Genomic DNA, 21383 nt, shown 5'->3' on the forward strand with positions numbered 1-21383 from the left:
GCCCTCGAATAAGCGCCGCAGCACCGGTGCGGCGATTATTTGAGTATTTCCATAAGATGATAAAAATACACTGTAATCGCTGCAATGCGGTTCTAAGCCAACAATGGGAATTTATTTTCATCAATAGTGATGTTTTCAGTTCGAAGTGAGTATATCTTGATGCTCTTTCATTTAGTTCTCTCTTCAAAATGTTCGCGTTCTTCAGTTCTTGCGTGAAGGCTGTAAACTTTGCCGGTAAGAGAAGCCCAACCTCCCTCTTTCTCTTCCCTGTAACTGTTGCAGTAAGGAGATTGTCAGCGTTTGCTTGTACAATCAAAATGTTTTGGCTTTGTGGTATGAGCCTTTTAATAAGCGCCGCCCTCAAATAAGCGCCGCCCCCGAATAAGCGCCGCACAGGAGACACGAAAAATTAAATAAGCGCCGCGGCGCTTATTCGAGTAAATACGGTACTCCTAATACAACGACGCCCAAGTACACGCTCCCACTGCGTCTTGTTGTTTAAACATAAGGCATTCCGCAATGCGGCATGGCGTCCACGAATCCTTGTAGCGAAGTTTGATGCGAGTACCGCTTTACGGCTACCTACTATTCACTTCTGCATTCACGAGTTGGCTTACAGGAGCCTTTGATTGATAATGAAAACTACAGTAAATTTTAAATTCTCTAAGAGCACTTCCAAAGCATCACGTCACTTTCGGCATGTCTCATAGTTGGCTAAGAACCATTCACAGGTCTCCTTGATGGCTGAAAGAAAAAATAAATAAACAAAGGATTCATATTATCAATGAGGGCTTCTCTTATTATTTCTATTAACTTCACTTTCGAAGGCTTCTTGTGATAAAACGAATACGTAGCCGGAATTTCTAGTCCAATGCCTTTATTTCTCCGTTTGCCAGTCACTTCCACTAAGATTTGTCCCCCGTGTTTTAAAAACAAAGGTACAGACATTAAAGCAAAAACTTTAAATATTTGAAATCCGGAAATGTTGGGTAGTACAACATAACAACACCAAAGCCCGTTTCCTTGTTTACATAGATAGTTTTCTGTATAACCTCTATGTTGCAACATATTGAAATCGCTTCTCTGAAAGTGTCGTTTTTTTTTTGTAAACAAAAGCTGCGCGTCTGCTCAAAAGTGAAAGTAATTGCTACTTAAAGCCACCATGCTTAATGGATTGCATCTCTAAACACGGCACTTCTGGATGACGAAAATTGCATTAGATTGCGTGACAGAAGTCACCTGTGTTACAAATCAATCATTGACTATGACCTCGATATAACGAACACTTTGGTCGCTTCCCTTCAAACTCGTTATAAGAAGGTTTTCGATATAACGAAACCTCGATTTAACGAACAAATTTGGCCGGTCCACAGCGACTTCGTTAAATCGAGGTTCCACTGTATGGGACTGCTTGTAGGCTACGCTAGGACTAGACTCCAATCCCTTTTCCAGTTCTTTCAATCTTCTGGGAATGTTTCTTTTTATTCAAACAGATGTGGAATATTCTGATAAAAACACTTAAATCAAACCGAGCCAGCGTTTACGTAAAGTATTTTTGTTTCTCGAATTAGAAACGTGCAATTTTTCCAAGTTTTTCAATCGGTTCCCTGTATCTGGAAATAAGCCACTGTATTCCTATGATCCCCTCCTTTTCCTCCTTCCTTCCCTCTTTCCCCTCTTCCACCCTTCCTTTCCTCCTTCTTGTTACTTTGACAGTAAAATGACCCTACGACACTCAAGAACATCCGTAACATCAAGGTCTCATCGCAAGTATTAAGTCGTAACTGGTGTTGCAAGTTATAGACAAGGCCTAGTTGATCGAAGCCCGATTAAGCTAATCCTGGGTTAACGTGAACATAGTTACTAATACATAAGGAGTCGTCCAAAATATTTTTGTCCCTTAGTTTTGCCTTAGACTTTCCGTTACCATTAGCTAAAACGGAAACCTCGGTTAACTTTTAATCGTGGATTAGCGTTAATCGGCTTTCGAACAACCAGGCCCTTAATGACAGCTCTGGACTCTCTAATACCACGAATAAGTGAAGAGAAATGATCCAAAAGAAGACCATGCGTCTTACCCATCTTGGGATCCGTGAACTTGAAATCAGGCCGGTACTTCCTCAATTTCCCATTACTTGCGGTCTTTTTGAACTGGCCATCTGCCTTGGTTGTATCATACTAAAATGTGCGCTAAGGACCTTCGATCAAACAAGACTTATAAAGCTGTTACTTTGCTTTGCTATCTAACTGTGACCTGCCAAAACCCTTCAATCTGACACAACTTCGCTATTTCCCTGTGCTATGCCTATCTTACTGATAGTTATATAGTTCATAGTTATAAAGATACTCACAATAATATTATTACAATATTCGAAGAAGAAAGAACATTTGTAAACCCCAATCACGTTGCTCTTGGGGCCAAAACTGTTTTATTTATGGCAAGCCGCTGATGACTGAAACATCTTATCTGATGAAGTTAAAAATATTTCTGATATAATAATTCTACTTTTTAAAAGACATATCAGGAGTGTTTCTTGAATTTTCCATTTTTATGCTCATTATTTGAATTCTTAATTTTTAATGTTTTCAATTCTTAGCTTTAACTGTTTAGGCATTTTATTATTTTGTAATTTATCCCATGCAGGGCCCCTCTGAAAACCACATTTGTGACGTGGGCTACCTGTTAACATATCTTTATTATTATTACCGTATGCTACCATCTGACTTGCTTGCTTGCTTTATATTTTTATATTTTATTATTATTATTATTATTATTATTATTATTATTATTATGGGCAGTTAAAAAAACGTATGTATGCTAAAATAGAACCACATAGGGCGCGCAGCGTAACCTATGCGATGTTAAGGAACTATAAAAAGAAAACTGCTGAGTTAAAAAAAATAGCGATAAAATGTAAAAATCTCATACACATTATTATTATTATTATTATTATTGTTATTATTATTATTATTCGAATAAGATTACATTTAGTTAAACATCTTATGATAAAAGTTAGCAAAAGAAGTTTTATCGCCTTGCACGGTATATATTAAGTTGTCAATTTCATTTCTTTTTACTTGAAAATGATGACATGGAGTCATCGAAACGTAGTGTTAAACTTCTTTCGCTAATTTTTATCAGTAGATTATTTAATTATTATTATTATTATTATTATTATTATTATTATTATTATCATCATCATTATTATATTTAATATTGACCCCTTCATTGTAAAATGTAAAAGTTATATCTCACTAAAATATCAACAATAAAATTTCGATTCCCTCACAGAATCTTTGTCAAGTGTTGTTGGACGTTGTTTTCACAAGATTGATCTCACGTGATAAAACGTCCCGGTAGATGGCCAGGAGCTCATATTCAACATTGCGATTCAATGTCGGAGCCTGGAAATGAATTTCAATAGCCTCTCCAATTCTTCTTTTAAAGGTGTGGTTCTACCTTACAACAATTGAAGAGGAAGAGGGATCGAGCGCGTGCCTCGTGTTCCTTAGGTGGTCACCTACTACAGCCATCAACGCTTGAGTCGGTCAAGCTAATTCACATATGACTGTGTTGTTGTGCTAAGGCCAAGAAAACTTCTTCATGTTAAAACACATCCTCGCAGACCCAGAGGCAGTTAGTCGGGTAGCAGGGATTTTCGAGGGCGAAAGTTTACCATATGAACGGGAACTTTCGCCCACGAAAATCCCGGCTACCCGACTAACTGCCTCTGGGTCTCCCAGAATAGCTAAAACAAAACAATTCAGTGAAACGCATAATTAGTCAGGAAAGGATACTTCTAGTTTGCCTGTGAATCCCATTACTTCGACAATTTGTTCTGCAGCTTCCTTAATTGAAAGCTCGTCCTCTTCACCAACTACGAATAATCAAACAAATTTTGCGTCTTTATTAACGTTCGACTGCAATAACAAAATTAGCTGTTACAAGGGAAATGGGCCCACCTGACAATATGATTGGATCAACTTCGTTGTACTCTCTCAAAACCCAGATCATCAACCTGGCGAGATCCTACAATCAGAAAGAACAACAAACAACGCGATTGCGTCAAGCCAAATAGTGTTGCTGTGCCACCCCTTCCTCCTTGTCCAACTACAATAAAATTAAAGCACTCCTCAGTAGTTCCCCTGATAGGGACATTAAACTCAATCTCATTTTGTGGACGCAGCGCAAATTTACTTTCATTGTATACATCAGCGCCAGGTTGTTCGAAAGCCGATTAACCCTACTGAATCCCCGATTAAAAGTTAACCGAGGTTTGTATCTCGCTTGTTAAAAATGGTTTTTAAAGCTGACTTTGAGCTAAAGGTAAAGAAAAGTCTGGTCAAAGCTGAAGAGCAGCAATCTTTCGGAAATATGTTTATTGATTAATAATTAACCCAGGATTAGCTTAATCGGGCTTTGAACAGCAGGCCCAGGGTATTCCACTTCTTCTGTTAAAACCGGCTGGATGAGAATTTGCCGTTCATTTCGTACAAAATTTCCATCGTCAGTATTGTTTTTTACTTTTAACCTTCTTGTGTCAAAACATACGTTTGATAACAAGATCTACGAACAATGTAGAGACGTTGGAAATGAAAACAAGGCTTTGTCCAGATGAAAAGCTCCATTGGCACGGATTTAGTTTCCAGAATTTCAAACCAACAATTCTGGCTAAATACTGTGGAAAGCGCACGCCCCTATACCCCCTTTTGCCCCTATGCACACGGCTTTAGATTTCAACGCTCTCAGAGGCAAAAAAAAAACCCCACTGATTTTAACCCCTAACAAATATGGCAAGGATCCATCCCTGTTATATGAGACTGCCCGTCCATCTCTCCCAAGACAGATTCAGGAGAAAGCTTGTGTAAGTTGAATTCTGACAAAAGTGCCGTTCTAAAGCGGCCTTCACACGACAAATTTTTGTTGGCCACTCCAAAAAGTTGGCCAACTCTTGCGTTCACACTTCAAACACACGTCAAATCGCAACATACGCCAACTCGCAACACGGCAGGTCTATTCCGGGGGTGAGGGGTGGGGGGTAAGGGGTGGGGGGTGAGGGGTGAGGGGTAGGGGGTGGGGGGTGAGGGGTAAGGGGTGAGGGGTGAGGGGTGAGGGGTGGAGGGTGAGGGGTGAGGGGTGGGGGGTGAGGGGTGAGCCAATTGTTCGAAACGAATTCTAGTCTGAAATGTCAGCCGTCTCTTCTTCCTAACCCACAGGGGGTTATGGGGAGGAGACAGCTGACATTTCAGACTATAACAATTCAAGATTCAAGACTGTAGTTTCTTTCCCCTATTTTACTGAGATCTGAGACGCATCTAATACCCGACATTCACTAATGGAGTGTATTGTAACGTAGTACATGTGACACTGATAAGTTTCCTGAGAACTATAATTTTTACATTGTTGCTAATTTATTTGAATTTAATCAGTGATTTAATTCACACACTATCTTAGGTGCTAAAACAAAATGGGTTCCATAGCAGCCCAGAAACCCCTTTCCCTTTGTCATACTGTCTCCATATGTGACCCTCCACGCGAAAAGAGGGCTTATGGATAGTGAATTTTTTTCACGGTCACGGCGCGTGTATTTGAAACTTCACACTGTGAGGTGGAAATTTCACGCCGTGTTCACGCTATTCCGAAACGTTTTCACTCTGGGAGTGAATCTGAAGACTGGGAAATAAATTCACGCCGCCCGGTCACGCCGTGAAAGTAAAATTATAAAGGAGTGAAATATTTCACGCCGTGAATTGAAACCTCGCCGTGAAACTTTTCAATGGCGTCAGGGTGAAAAATAATGAAAATAATTTACTAGGATCCGGTTACGTATCGCGGTGAGTTTAATAAACAAAATGCCCCAGTAAACATACTTCTGAAGTATTATAAAGCTTAATCCATTATTTACGCCAAAATTTCACAAATAAAACACAATATCGTTAATAATAGTGTTTTGCTTTTGTTCAGCCAGGTCAACTTTCAAGTCAACTTAAGAACGTGTTTTGTGATCATTTGCATGAAATTAACATCGTGTGATAATGTTGTCAACAGCCTGTCAAAGTTCATTATTCCATTGGTTAGTTTATCGGTAGCCTGAAAAATGAGGCGCCTCTTATCGCGCTTTAGTATGAATTGAGACGCGGTTGTTGGCAGACGTAGTATCTCAGAACTATAAACCTGTGATCAGGATCTCAGTCTTGGTATTTTAAAAACCATTTCTGCAAAAATTTAGCGAGCGACCGCGTAAAAATAAATAAGAGCACTGCTAAAATTGGGCCGTATCACAGGTTTAATGGGGAAACCGACTGAACTTCTGTCAAGGGACATTTAAACTCACCCCAGTTAAACTCACCCCCCACCCCCGCCCCTCACCCCTCACCCCTCACCCCCCACCCCTCACCCCCGGAATAGACCTGCCGCTCGCAACATGGCGTCCGTGGTGCAATGGCACACACCGAGAACTGATTGATTAAACAAAGTCACCCTTAACAATGTCTTGCAACTCGTGCACTCGCTTTGTTCACATAATTATCGTCCTTCAGAACTCAATTTAATTCTTACCGCAGACGAGTGAGGTTCTGAGAATAGGCCATTTTACAGTTGTGTGCTTAGGGACCGTGTCTTGATACAAACTTCACTGCTTTTCATATGTAGATCATGCTGTTCTTATACTAACTACTTTGCATTTACAAATAAAAAGCACTGAGGTTTGTATCAAAACAAGGTCACCCCTAGCCTTGCTTCCTATCCAAGGCCAGTTCACAAAGCACACAACAGTAAAATGGCCTATTGGCACAAGCTATTAAAGTTTATTAAACTCATGACCATTGAAAAGTCTGGTCCTAATGCTCAAACCACTGAGCTAAAAGATTCCTCGTGACTCAAGCCATTTAAATTAACTTACTGCAGCCTGTCAAAAACCGTCTTTTTCCCATCCGACTATAACATGTGCAACCCAAATAAAAATCCATGGGGACTTTTAATGAGTATGAACTTCAATCACCCAACCAGTGTTAGAGTGCGAGAAAGATAACTTGCACTCTGTATTTGAACACTTAGTTCACCTCACTCATTTCAAAAAAAGTAAAAAAATTATGACTGTGGACATGCAACATGTATTTAATGAAGGACGCATTGTTCTGGTGGGAATTGAGACTTTCAATAACTACATGCTGAGTTACTTTAACCATTAAGCACTGTGACAGTTCCAATGATGCCTAAAGAGCTAGCTAGTGTTCACTTGCAGATAGTCTAACAACTGAATGTAAATCAGCACCTTCTCAACACATTTCTAAGTATGCACCAACCTTGGAGTAGATGAATTGCCTTCGTGGGGAACCTGTTCCCCAAACCACAAGAGGTTTGCCTTCCTCTACATGGTACAGAAGAGAAAAACAAATAACAAAAAAAGTTTGAGGCATTCAATCAAGCGTTCCCACTGGATGTATCATCTCTCACAGCTGGCCTATAAATCATGTCACAGTGCACAGTAGACCTCTAAATATACTATGTATGGTGGGCAACATATCAGGCGCAAATCAATCAATCAGACACTTCATTTAAATGTTGATGTATTTAGCATGGCAGTGCCAATTGGAGACTAGCCTGTGAGCAACCTGTAAGTCAGCCACTTGGCTTCACTCACCGGAGAGTCGCCATGCGCCACTAGCGCTATCCTCTCGCAGCTGACCTAAAAGAGAGCTTGCTTGCATGCTTCCTGTTTTAGGACAGCCTTTACATGTCACTTTCTGTTAGTCAGTCATACTATGATACTAACCATGTCGGAGAAATGTTAACCTATATAATTATGGTATCTAAACTATTTCACGCTTCTTTAAACTAACTTTGCGCCAAGTACACTTTGTGGATCAATCCAGGAAGAACATGTGAATCCTCCAAATTAAAGTTATCGTGCTTTCCATAAACATTAGTAGGTACTACACTGGTGAACAAGCATCCGTCAGGATACTGCTGATGGTATGCCCTGTAAAAATAATCACCAGTTATTAATAATAATATTAATATAATCAAATGTAAATTTTTACCTGCACATATGACTGTATAGACCGGTTTTTTTATTCTTTTCTTCTTTTCAATTTAATTGATCAATTGCTTGAAGAATTTAGTGTAGACTAGGTTTCCCAGGAATTTTAACACTTACAAAAATGTTTTAGTTGTTGTTGTTGCACAAGAAAAAGATTTGTTTCAGGGGGACTGTGATAGTGACCAAGTTTCTGGAAAATAGCAAGTCTGGGAAAGGGAGGGGATTTTTGTTCTTTAGTCTAGTACAGGGTTGCAAAATGCAGCTGAGCTTGGACTGGTTTAGGGCAAGGGTTTCAGAGTCCAAACGGCACACCCCCACCAAATAGTTTGTAGAGCACCCCTGGGATAAAACCAAAGCTATTACTCTGACCAATCATAACAGACATAAACAGTGAGACAAAGCAGTCTGAATTCTAAGTAAATACATGTAACCTGCGTCAACTGCAGGAAAATATGTGGGACCGCTGAGATATGATCTGTTTTGGCTCGGCTTTGCATTAGTTGAGAAAATGGTACGAACTTTACTAACCAATCATAGAGAGCAGTAACACAAAACCAAAATTTAACAGGACTTAATTGAATGCTGCTTTAACTGGAGGAAGCATTGTGTGTTTAATCCTGCCTATGTGATGCCAGGTAAGTTCAACAGCTACGTTCTTTAACAGTGACGCCAATTCCCAATAAGGAATTAAAGAAATGACTTTGAACTTATTAAACTTATGGATACCTTACTCTGCAAGCCCATGGGTATGTAAAATTCCTTTGCAATTTATCCGTAACATAATGGATCAATACACACCTTTCTTAGAATCCCATGTACCATGCATCAGGCCAAACAGCACCCCCCCTCCCCCCAACAACTAACTTTGAAGGTTTCCACGCTCACCTATTGAACAGTATATATGAGTTACATCTGATTTGCTGTTTTCACAATTTTTTTTCAGTTTCTGCATACTGTACTCCTGTTCACAGTTTCCTGATTCAACCCTAACAAAAGAATGGCTGGACCACTGGCTCTTTCCATGCATGCTTGCTGAAATACTCCAAACTATAATGTCCAAGAAATCTGGTTTGGCTAGCTACAAAAGCCTGGTTTTCAGGACTGGTCATTTTAACTCCAGATGAAAGAGCCTAGTTCTTACCTTTGATTATATAAAAAAGAGAACCTTCTATCTAACCTTTGATCATCAATATCATTACAGAATATTTAATGCAGTAAACAGTGGATAGGCAAATAATATTATTACCTGTTCTGCACATCAATCATACGTTTGGAATAAGCAAAACCAAAGTTAGAAGAGTGAGGGGGGCCATTATGAACCATTGCTTCATCAAAAGGATATGTTGTCTTGTCCGGATAAATACAGGTAGAGAGACAAGAAACACATTTCTTCACCTGCACCAAACAAAAAAAATTAAGTTAGCTTTTGAAGGACTGAATAAAATATAGATGTAACAATCAAAGAAATAGCCTTCACCCTTCTCACCCACTCCCAATTTAATGGTCTCTATTTCTCGAGCATGGTATAATGGCTAATACACCATGGCCGCTAAGCCAATCAAGTCCCTTGAATTGCATTATACAATGATCCAGTTTTTTAATAATAATTAATATGTACTAAACTTTATTTCAGCATGGTAATTTCACTTAAACAAGTACATGCCGGTGTGGATGGAATGGTAACTGATTTACATGTTTGCCATTAATTTAGAAGCACTAGGAGAACATTAGATAATGTATGTCCTTAATTTTATATATTTTGACAAAAGATTTGATGGCTTTGATGTTAGGTGGAAGGTTATTCCACGACAATGCCCCACGACAGACAGACAGCTAAGCACACTTCAATTGTACAACACAAGTTCACCTAACAGTTACTACACAATAATACTCATTATTTTATCTCTCAGTTAGTACACACGGTATGATTGGTCAATTTTGCAGGCCGTATTTAATTAAATATCATAAAAGTTTCTTTTTCCGCACACCTGATTAACCTAAGAGATATAATAAATATCTCACTAACCTCCTTTTTTCGGTCTGTTCTGTAAGTTACGGAGCCTCGTTTATTCCCTTTGATTAATGGCCCAAGCACGAATAAATCAATGAGGAAAAACTCAGTCCGTAACTTACAGTACAGACCTCGAACTTGGTTAGTGAGAGGTATTAAAACTGAGACATTGGACAATGATATGAGAGTTTTGATTGGTTTTTCAGCCATTATATACCATGCCCAACAAATAGCAGCCATCAAATCATCTGGTTTGAAATGAACACTATTACAAATACAAATCCTTCTAATTTTGTCTCAGTTCCAAACATTAAGAACTGAGACAAAATTAGAAAGATTTGTATGGAGTCATCGGGGCATAACAGAGCTAATATATGTTAAGCCCCCAAATTGCAATAAGATGCTGATTTTTGGCAAGGAGGCATTTTTCATCATACTCTTTCCAAATATACTAACAATCCCACAATTTCATAAATTTAGTTTTTGTGACGCCATCGCTTTAGGACTCTATGGGATCATCATAGCCATTGATGAGGTATGCAAGCCAAACACAGCATACCAGCAATTGTTAAACATTGACTTTAACAGTATATGCAGGAGTGTCATTTAACAGTTGTAAATTTCCATACACACCTTACTCAAGTGACAACTGTGCAGAACATTATCATTTATCTGGGTGTTTATCCTCTAAAAACAAAATGGCAATAGATGGTAGTAAATAAATAGCACTAGACAGTACAATGTACGTTATATTTAAGATTCAAATATATTAATTATAAAATAAACAGTTAGTCATTCAGGACAGTTAACCGATGCAGCGCCATATTGGTTAAAACAAACTTGAACCAACAAGCAAGGAATCAGTCATAGACATCCACACTCAGAGCTAAACACAAGCAATTGTTTGACATTCAGTTAAATGAGAATCAGGGTTATCAGAAAGTACTAACACAGACAGCTACCCTCAACCCTATCAGCCTGGTGGGGAGAGGGGGACAATGCTCACTTTGACCATTCATAACTCTTTTAATATATTAGAGCAAACACCATCAAACTTTGTGACTTTTCCTGATTTTATAGACCTAAAAACAATTTGGCCCACAAAACAAAAGATGAATAATCCAAACTATGTCCCTTTAGAAATCTTATGACTGCACATTATGGCAGCTTATTAGGCCTGGTTCAGACGCCGAACTTTTCATGAGCTGAACCTAATACCTCGAATTAAGTACATGAAAAGTTCAGCGTCTGAATCAGTTCAGAACGGCTGTTTCAATTTGCATGGAACGGCTCAGCCGTTCTTCCCGCCTGGCTCAGCCGGGAATTTCGGCTTTGGAACAGCTATGATTCAGACATCGAACTTTTCAAGAGCCAAACCTAATGCATAAATTATTATAACGTCTTTCACATAAAAAAATTAAAAAATAAAAAAAAACCCACTAACATTTCGATTGGTTTTGCTTCAAGTAAATTAAGTTTGGCTAATTAAGTTCGGCGTCTAAATCAAAAGGCGGGATTTTTGTGATTTGGGCCGACCTTAATTTGAATTAAAATTGGCTCATGAAAAGTTCGGCGTCTGAACTGGGCCTTAAATAACAGTTTACAGCGACAATATATTGAAGGGTTTTATGAAACACTATAACCAATTACTATTTTGCCTTCAAACTGAGATTGGTCAATTATTTAAGCTCCGTTTTAGCAAAGAGACTGTGGGTTATCATGAAAGAAACTGTATTTGCCTCTTGAGCAAACTGAATGAATCAAGAACAAGGAATCAGCTTATTAATTTTTTCTTTAAAACTCATTCGATCTACAGGCAACCAATAATATTGCAACACTAAATTCCATGTCCCCAGAATGTCTCTCTCATTATGCAAATAGCACACAAAGGAATAACGTTTTACACATTCCCATTGCGCCCCATGCTCATTCAAATGTGAAGTGAGACAGAAAAAGGAGGAAGATAAGCCAGATAATTAGATTTAGTGCAAAAACAACAAAAGGGTTTGTGCTTGAAATTTCAGGCTTAATATCAAAAAATAAAAACAGAACCATGATTCTTACACAATAATCACTCTGTACACCAAGCTAGATGTACACAGAATGTGTAGAATTCATTTGGAGCAATTTTGAATTTGATTCACAGTCAAATTTTCACTGAGCCAAGTTTTCAAGCAAGCCCTTCAATTTCAATGTTAAGGCAAACAGTTACTTACTAATAATGTTGCATAAATCTGTCCAATCAAAATAGAAAAGTGTTAATCCTCTGCACTGAAAACCCTCTAAAGGGCATACGGTAGTGACAATTCCTTTGTTGGAACATCATCATTAAACAAAAGCTCTGACAAATTCTCTCTTTAAAGCAAGTTGTTCTTACCCAGAAATCTAGATTGTACTTGAGGTTCCTGAAGAGACCACCAACTAGAGCAGCCAAGTGGATAACGTGGGTAGGCTTGTGCTTGTCAAAGATTGCTTTTGTAGATACTGTGTTGCTGAAATATTAAGGTTACAGGAATCATGTAACTTCAAATGTTCAATCGAGCACTGCCAATGTAACTCCTGACACTCATTCAGTAGGTTGTTTCTTTTTTCTGCAAAGGTCCTGTTTGCATAATGAAGAGTGTTACCTGGCAAGGTGGGTTATATTACAGTCCTGGTTGAGCTAACATTATGCCATCTTTACATACATTTCTGTATAAAATTCTTGGCAGGTTGCACGGGTTATGTAGAGAGTCAACAAAGCATGTATTGGCAATGTTGGTACAATGAACTAGCCAAGAATAAATGCCACAAAAATATACTTTTTTCTCAACGATCAAGGCCCTCTGACCTCAAACTTTAACCTTACAGTGCATTTGGCTAGTGTGCCATTCTAGTATTAACCTTCTCAAAAATTCATGAATCTGGGCCTTGGATTTTCAACTGGCTATGCAGAATCAGAATGTACTAAGTACTGTCGTAAAATCACTGAACACCCATCATGTTAAAAAACATTCTCCATCTCACTTCGTCTTGACAATTTTGACCACATTAGGGTTTAAACACAATCCTGTGAAAATGTAGCCGGGGTAACCATTTTTATTTGATTCAATGCCCACCCTTGAATAAGTGCCCACCCCACCCCTTCCCTACAAAAAACATTTCTGTACCAGCCCAGACTGAAGTAATTGGAGAAGCATCAGTTTTGTTCCAAACTTAGTTTTAGATTGGGTAGTCAATGAACTTTTATATTGTAATCTTGACAGTGACCAGCAAATTGCGTATTACGCGTGCGCACCATGTTTATAACAGGGAGGCTGAAAACGGAAATTGAAATTTGTTCTGCAACTAAGAACAATCAAAATGCGAAAAATGTGTCAATTAGAACAGTTTGTCACATGGGATCCTAACCTCAAACAATAAATTATTTAAAAGATGGCCGCCGCATTGGCCAGTGTACTCGATTTTCAAAGCAGGGTATAGCTAAGAAATTTGTCTGCCGGTTAGCTGAGAAATTGAGCCGGCTAAAAAGGGCACGAAGTGCCTTCTGCCTTTGACGTAGCGGACGGAGGAGCAGGTATGGGAGAGGGTTGCCCCCTCCCATTAGGGGGGTATGGGGGGCCTCCTCAGGAAATTTTGAAAATTTTAATTCGATTTGGTGCACTCTGGTGAAATCTAGGGGCTCTTTTATGCAAAAAGAAACAACCATTAAAGAGAAGGTCAGCTGTGGTGCCGCAGTTTGAAACGTGTGGTACAGAGATTCACCCTGAATTTATTCAAAATTTTGTCCCTCGCTTTGACGTTTCCATATTTCCTTCGTGTGGTTTTCGTTGTTTGGCGTTCCTTGAACTCTCTACCAGGTCTGTTCACTGTGCCCGTAAGGAGAATGACAGACCTTCTGAGCAGACAGTGTTTTGTGTTACTTCAGTTCGTCAATTTATGCTGTTTTCTTAATTCTCTTTTTGGTGAGCTCACTAGAAGAATAGTTCTTTATTTAAACACGGTAAAATTCATCCGGAATATAAAAATTAGAAATAACCTAACCATCCTAAACAAAATTCAAAACCTAACTACAATTAATCTAATCTAACTAAAACCCATTTTTCATGAATGCCGTGTATACTCTAACATTAAAAATGAAAATACGTGCGTAAGATTTTCAATATTTACTTACAGCGGTTACCAATAACACGCGACCTACGGCATTCAAAAGAGTCGGATAAAGTTGCGTTTTGGTGGACGTCAATCAAGCAAAAGCTGTTGAAATTATTTTGAATTCTGACAAGATTGCAAGGTAAACCGGCAAGAAACTAACAATTTTACCTCACTAAGAGAAGGTAAACTTTATTTAAATTGATTCTCGAGCCAGATCAAGCACAAATAAAAGGTATTTTTGAATTAAAAGTTTCAATTTTCTCTGCACGTGATAATTTACTCACTTGCACGCATCGCTGATTTATTATCAGGTGTGGCAATTTCAAATGCTTCATAAAAAAAACTGCTTCGTCTAAACAATGCCCATTTTTTTAGATAATCTGCCTTGGAAATCAACTTTCAAAAAGTTTACCATCTGTCAGCGGATAAAACTGTCAATTTCTTGGTTCTGTTGCCTTGAAATGGTCTCAGAATTCAAAATAATTTCAACGGCTTTCTATGATTGACGTCCACCAAAACGCAACTTTATCGGAGTCTTTTGAAGGCGATAGGTCGCGTGTTATTGGTAACCGCTGTAACATTAAAGTGATGAGAACAAAAGCTACATCCCTTTCCATTCGTTCCGAAAAGATTTAGTGCTTTTAAATTTGCACTAGAATATCAGAAAATTGATTCTTATAAACGCTTAGAACTGCAAACAAAAGAGCTGTCCACACGGTCGTTCAGCTGTTCATCCAGGTTCACTGGGTTTCTCGTTCGTTCGTTTTCGCTGGCGAGCACTCGGCGGACCGTTTACGTTTCTGGTTTGTTCAGTTGTTCCTCCGTTTGCCCAGTTCTTCTTGCTATTCATGGGCATAAACATGTTATAAACAATAAAATTTAACCAATTGAAAGCTGTATTAAAACATTACGAAGAAGTTCCTTCATGTTTTTTTGCTCTGTCATGACTTCTTCTCTCTCCGATCTGTCACAAATACCTGGTAACAAACTCGTTCCCAATCTCTTGCAACGCCTTGAATGCTGGGGCTACCAAGCTTCGTGTTGACAAGATGGCGGACGCAGAAAATGGAAAGAGGACACGGTAAACAAGTCCTCAAAACAAGACTTTATTTCAATTACTTTATGGCATCGATACTCAAGGTAGTCAGGAGTTTATTCAACCGTTTTCACTTAAAATATATTATTATAAATCGAACCATTGCTAGTGGGTAACTAAAGAACTGTTCATTGCCCTTTTAATCGAGTGTTTGCCACCCAAAATTCAGCCGGGATGACCTCTTTCCCAGCCGGCGAATTTCGCCGGCAGCCGGCGCTTAGCAACAACCCTGCAAAGCCAAAGTTTCACATCATTGGAGTGTTAACGTACATTTAAAAGATTGAAAAGGGAAAGCAGCAAGCGATGCAAACTTGTTTTGACGAACCTCATTTGAGATTCGATGCGAACCGACAGTGGAACCGACGAAGATAACATCTACCATATTCTTTTAACTTGGCAATGGGACTCAACAGGGGATGTGCAATCTGTGAGCCAGCGAGACATGCAAGTCAGAAGTGCGAGGCACTCAGGTTAGCCTAAAAAAAAATCCGGTTAGCCTAAAAAGCACTCCGGTTAGCTTAAATAACACTCAGGTTAGCTTAAATAGCTCCCCGGTTAGCTTAACGGTTAGCAGTTTATGTTGAGGGTTGTTCATGCCTCGCATGTTTTGTTCATGCCTCGCACGCCTCGCACGTCTGCCTTGCATGCCTCGCTGGCCTTGCATATGGTATACACTCGACTCAACATGTGCAACAGTGATATCACTGGATTCCAAAGTGCAAGTAGTGGATTACTCCCAGTGGATTTACCCTTACTTGGTATGTTTTTCCATTGTTTACATACTTGTACCTACCATTTTGCCACAGAATCAGATATTAGACATTCGCTTGCATTTAGGAGGATCTATTTAAGCAGTGCTGGCATGTTTGGCTTGATGAGAACTCTGTCGAAGGGATGCATAATGATGAAGAAAGGGATATAGACCGACAGCCAGAAAACTAGAGCGAGGAATCGAGGTAAGCGCTCAACAAAAGCCTTCGCGTCTGTTTGCAAAAGCAACGCCATCGAGCACATCGTTTTTGAACTGTGAATCTTGATATAGTACTCCTCAGGTTACCTTTTTTGCGTTTCATATCTCGTCTAGTTTATGTTAGATTTTGACTTTGCTTTGTCTTGTTGAAGCGAATTAAACTTGTTATCCCTTGTTTTGTTATTCTCTAACTGAAAATGTTGGGAAAATAATAAGCGCCCACCCTCGAAAAAGTGCCCACCTCGAATATGCACCCACTCTCATGGGCCCAAAATTAATTAAGCACCTATTATGGTTAATTGAATAAATATGGTAGCCTGTGGACCCTCTTTACATTGTAGGGAATCTTTTTACAAGGACTCACCAGAGGTCTCCATCTTTAGATGACAAAAAAATCCAAGTTTCATCAGGTCTCTTTTCCTCTGTGGCTACCACTTCTTCTAGGGCTTTACCAACAAGCCCAGATCCACCAGTAACAAGAATTATTTTGTGCTCAGCCATTATGAAATTATATTCTGCCAAATAAATACTGCAAGAAAGTACAAACACAAGTAAACAAGGAGGTTATCTCATACTGGCTGAAACTTTCAGCCCAGGCTGAAAAATCTCATGTAAATGCAAATTTCAGCCCGTGTAAAAGGTGAACTTGGACATGGGAAATCAATGTGATTTCACTGGAAACGCTTTCTCTCGATTTTATTTCATCCCCAAGTAATTTCAAATTAACTGTGTCCAAGCTGAAATCCATCATGTAAGTTATACTAGTAATAATTAAGGATCATGGAGTACATATAGTGATCTCGATCCCAGGTTCTCTCTCCTTTGCCAAGTTGGTGATGATGCAGGTCCATCCCTTTGCCTGGGAGCATAATCCCGTGGGAAGTTTGTGAAGCCAGCAAGCCACTAGTCTAGATGTCTTAATGGGACCCGAAGTAACCTAAAAAAAATTTGGCGACACTTTTGCAACTTGCACCAAGGGCTTTTATAGGGGTCTTTAAAATGGCCTATATTCCCCAGTATGGAAACAAGGCTACAGCAGTTAATTGGTTATATCTTTTAACTATGTGAATGAATCAACACCAAACTCTCCAAAGTAAATTATCAAGGTGATTTACATAATAACTGTGAGTAATGAGATCTAAGAGTATCAGTAATAATTGGTGGTTTATTCCTCACACATCGTCACGCAAGTAAAAAAATGAAATCCTCAACCATTCAATAGATAAAGTCAAGAAATTGATATTTTGGAGAAGAGTGATACATAAACAACGTGTGAAAGCCACGGGGCTGTGCGATATCTCATAATCGAGTAATTAGAGAAAATGTACCACGGAAAATTACAGAGTTTAGTATGGGACGCCATGTTGGTGGACACCGGCATAGCCACTAACATGGCGGCTGGAAACCAGCAAAAACATCTGGAGTCTACCTTGGCTATTTCAAAGCCTTTCTTCTTTCTGCTGAACTTTCACACATTGACATAGACGCTTCTATTACATGTTAGCTGATCAGACCTAAGAAAAACACGAGGCAAATCAATGTTTTCATGTACGTGACATGTTTATAGCAGCAATCGCTTCTGTCACACACTACCCAAAAATCTAAAATTCAAACTGCTCTATTTTCAAAACAAAGAATGCTATCCTGCTGAAAACAAGCAAGCCGATTGAAATTTATATTTTCTGTTATGTGATGAAGATAAAAACCCAAAATTTTGCAAAATTGTGTTTAGTTATGAATTTCAGGTTTTTATGACGTCATGTGAAAACCAGGAATATGAAATATATAAAAAAACTTATGTTGCTAAGAAAAAGAAAACCATTATCTACAAGTAATTATTTATTTCTTTTCCAAGGCATTGTTAGCACAGATGCACATTGCAGGAATGAATGTTCACTTGTGACGATTTGTGCCAGTGTCCAACAAACGGCGGCATGAAATGCAAGATACAGTAGAGTGTAGGCAGTGATCACACGTAATATTCTTTTGCCCTGTAAACCAAGCAATGCTTCACAAATGACTCAAGCCATCAAAGAAGATGCAGTCTTGATGAAATGCGCCGAAATTTGATCAAAGATTTGTATTTGCCCAGTTTGCGTGGTGAATATCGGACATGCAAACAGCCGGCTCAAACTTATGCGACGAAGGACCAGAGAATCGTGCTAAAATGGCCTTTGGACTATTATAAGCATTTATTGGACTATTATATTGTATTGTATTATATTGTATTGTATTGGACTATTATATTGGCATTTGGCACCGCTATTTTACCGCACTGTGTCAAATATTTGCATTTTTACGGACTTTGAATAGCTCTCACGTCGCTTTTAATCATTTGCCCAAAGAGATTTTTACAGGAATATATAGACCATCCTTCTAACATTCAACCACCAGAAGCTTAATCGATTTGAAGGTTTCGCACATGGTGAGAAACTAAAAAATTAATTTTATTCCCAAAGTACTTTTACTGCAGTGAATTGCAATCGGTCAGTGTAAAATGCAGACTGCAGACTGCAGACTGGGGGTAAAATGCAGACTAGGGGTAAAATGCAGACTACATTATAAAGACTATCTTTTTAAAGTTACAGTCAATCCAGGTCACGCGTGAACAGTAATTCCAAGAATGAAATGAACATTCGAATTTCTCTTTGTAATGTCCGACGTGTGAATGAAATGTTGGACATCTCTCTGGAAGTCGTTCCGAAAAAGACGCATTAATTAACTGAAAAAAAGATTCAAAATACTTGGGAAACAATTGTTATTCTTGAAATATTCAATTTTGCAATGTAAAGAAAAATTCATTGTTTTATACTGTCAATAAGCTAGGGAAATTTATACGGGAACTCTGAAATCTCGATGGCGATTTTGAAAACTGACATGTAAATTTCAAAACTCCGTTCAAATTTCAAAAATATCGCTCACGCGTGACCTGGGTTGACTGTATTAAAAACACTCGAAGTGATTTTGGTCTGTATAGAAAGCTAATAAGTAAATGTAGGATTCCAAAAAGATATATGTAGTATTGTTAGCGAAAAAGGAATTTGAGGCTTGCGAAAAGAACTTTCATTGCGTGACTTTTGGGGATTTCAAAAATTATTTCTCCAAGAATTCCCTTCAAAATAAAGAGAAAAACCGCTCAACAAGATATTTAAATGTTTTAGTTTTAAAAAAAAAATGCATTTGACGATGTGCTTTCGAAATAGATCGGTGAATTTTAAAGTGCGCAGATGGATGTACCGTCCGCTGTGAATTAATTACGTTGTAAACAAACCGAGTACAGAAAACTCAAAAATTCGTATCTCGGTAAATATATGTCCTATCGAGCTCATTTTTGTCTCCATAGAAAGCTGAGTAAATGTAGAATTCAAATATGAAAAGATTTCTGTTGCGCAGATAACGAGAAAGGAATTTAGCGCTTGCGAAAAAATCGTAGAAAATGAAAACAGTTCTCACGGTTTAAAATGAATGAATAATAACTTTCCGGGATACAACCTGCCCAACCGAACAAAATTTAATTTAATTTAGTCTGCATTTTACCCCTGGACTGCAGTGTTCAGTCTGCATTTTACCCCCAGTCTGCAGTCTGCAGTCTGCATTTTACACTGACCGGAATTGCAATTGTTAATGCCTTCGAAATTAAATTATTTCATATACACCAGGCAGATCGACGCAATTTCTTCCAAAATCCGCGCCAATAGTAATTTGATCATCGCTAACAATGAATGAATGAATGCATTGTTTGAATCGACTAATGGGTTCAATTTTCAAATAATTGATCCATTGATAGAGTCTAGGGGGGTACGTCTGTAATTGTCGCTGTTTATAATAATTATTCATAATCTCAGAAGCACTCCGTGATCACTGATTATTTTAATGATTTATCTTCTTTATTGCGAGTCACGTATTTCTAGTTTTAAGTTAAAACGGACTCAAAGTGACACGCGGCAACCAAAACGTTGGCCGCCAAAGTGTTTAACATGTGAGAGAACTTAAAATTGTCGAGCTGAAGAGGTTACCGGGTCATGATTAGAAAACGCACATTCGAGTTCTCAGTTGCCCTAAGGCGAGTGGTCGGTCAAATGAAGATACAAGTGTGAGGTGTCAGCAAGAAAATAATCGAAATTTCTTAAGAGAATGTTCAATAGTTAGGCTTACCTCAACAGAAAATCCTTCTCCCGGCAAAAGTGTACTCATCAACAGCGGTTGCAATCGAAGGGCGCTCAACAGCCACCGCTCAGGACAGGAGGGAGGGGTCAACATCGACTTTTCGCAATCGGATCCAATCGGATTGCTTGTCCGGATGATGAGGACCATCGAGACGCCACTTCCTGTAAAACCAGGAGAGTTTGTCCGAATGATTGATAAACTATAATCTCACCAAATTTTTTCTTTGGATGATCAGGCAAATAATTCTACGCCAGGCCATCAAAGAATCATAGCTATGTATAAACCAGAAGCTTATATGCTTCTGATAAACCTATTTCTACAATACATGAAAACAGCAATATCGTTCATGAAACAAGACGCTGTGGGAGCGTTTACTTGGGCGCCGCACGTTAGTTCAGTCTTTGGTGACAGGTGAACGATAAAAGATTCGCTGAGAGTCTAAGGCATCATATTTGCGATAAACGTGATGTAGTTCGACCGAAAATGTCACGCAGACAAAATAAAACATTACTCTCTTTAATCAGTAAATACGTCGGATTTTGTAACCATGAGGTGCATCTAAGATAATGATGGATTTTGGCGACAAAGGAGTATTTGCGGTTCCAGTGGTAATGATGAATTTTGGCGACAGAGGGGTATTTGTGTGAATACCTTTCCACCCTGATACCCTTTTTTTCTGGGCTCTCTATGAGAGATGTTCCAGCTTTTTCACTGGTAACAGCGCACGATCGCAAAATGTCACGCAGAACGTGCAATATGGCACGCGTGTCGAAAAGACATGCGTTCTATATGGGACGCGTGCGGAGAAGACAAACCTCACAGAACATCCGATTTACAGAAAGTTAACTCAACGAATCTACTTCATGATCACTGGAATAGGACAGAACGTTAATGACAAAATCAAAGCGCTCTGTGAGTGACCAAAGAATGAACTATTTCAAATTATGTCTACAGTTATTTGTT

The 21383-nt window shown here is 38.8% G+C and overlaps 1 protein-coding gene and 1 long non-coding RNA gene across 2 annotated transcripts; one reads left to right on the forward strand and one right to left on the reverse strand.

The window, feature by feature from the left end:
- Nucleotides 1-448: 448 nt before the first annotated feature.
- Nucleotides 449-20541, reverse strand: LOC146467644 (GDP-L-fucose synthase-like). Its single transcript, XM_085125182.1, has 11 exons — nt 20409-20541; nt 16618-16782; nt 12431-12545; nt 10687-10740; nt 9289-9437; nt 7843-7982; nt 7306-7370; nt 3964-4030; nt 3799-3878; nt 2079-2178; nt 449-744 (listed from the first exon to the last, which is right to left on the reverse strand). Exons 2-11 carry the CDS (start codon nt 16752-16754, stop codon nt 689-691), a joined length of 963 nt encoding a protein of 320 aa, XP_084981308.1. The 5' UTR covers nt 16755-16782; nt 20409-20541; the 3' UTR covers nt 449-688.
- On the forward strand, nt 14841-18960 carry LOC146467645 (uncharacterized). The gene is made up of 3 exons (XR_014867617.1): nt 14841-15327; nt 16090-16239; nt 18109-18960. It is a non-coding gene; the product is annotated as an uncharacterized LOC146467645 (long non-coding RNA).
- Nucleotides 20542-21383: the final 842 nt, after the last annotated feature.

The sequence above is a fragment of the Pavona decussata genome, unplaced genomic scaffold, assembly GCF_977016875.1.
Source record: "Pavona decussata unplaced genomic scaffold, jaPavDecu1.1 SCAFFOLD_134, whole genome shotgun sequence".
Classification (NCBI taxonomy): Eukaryota; Metazoa; Cnidaria; class Anthozoa; order Scleractinia; family Agariciidae; genus Pavona; species Pavona decussata.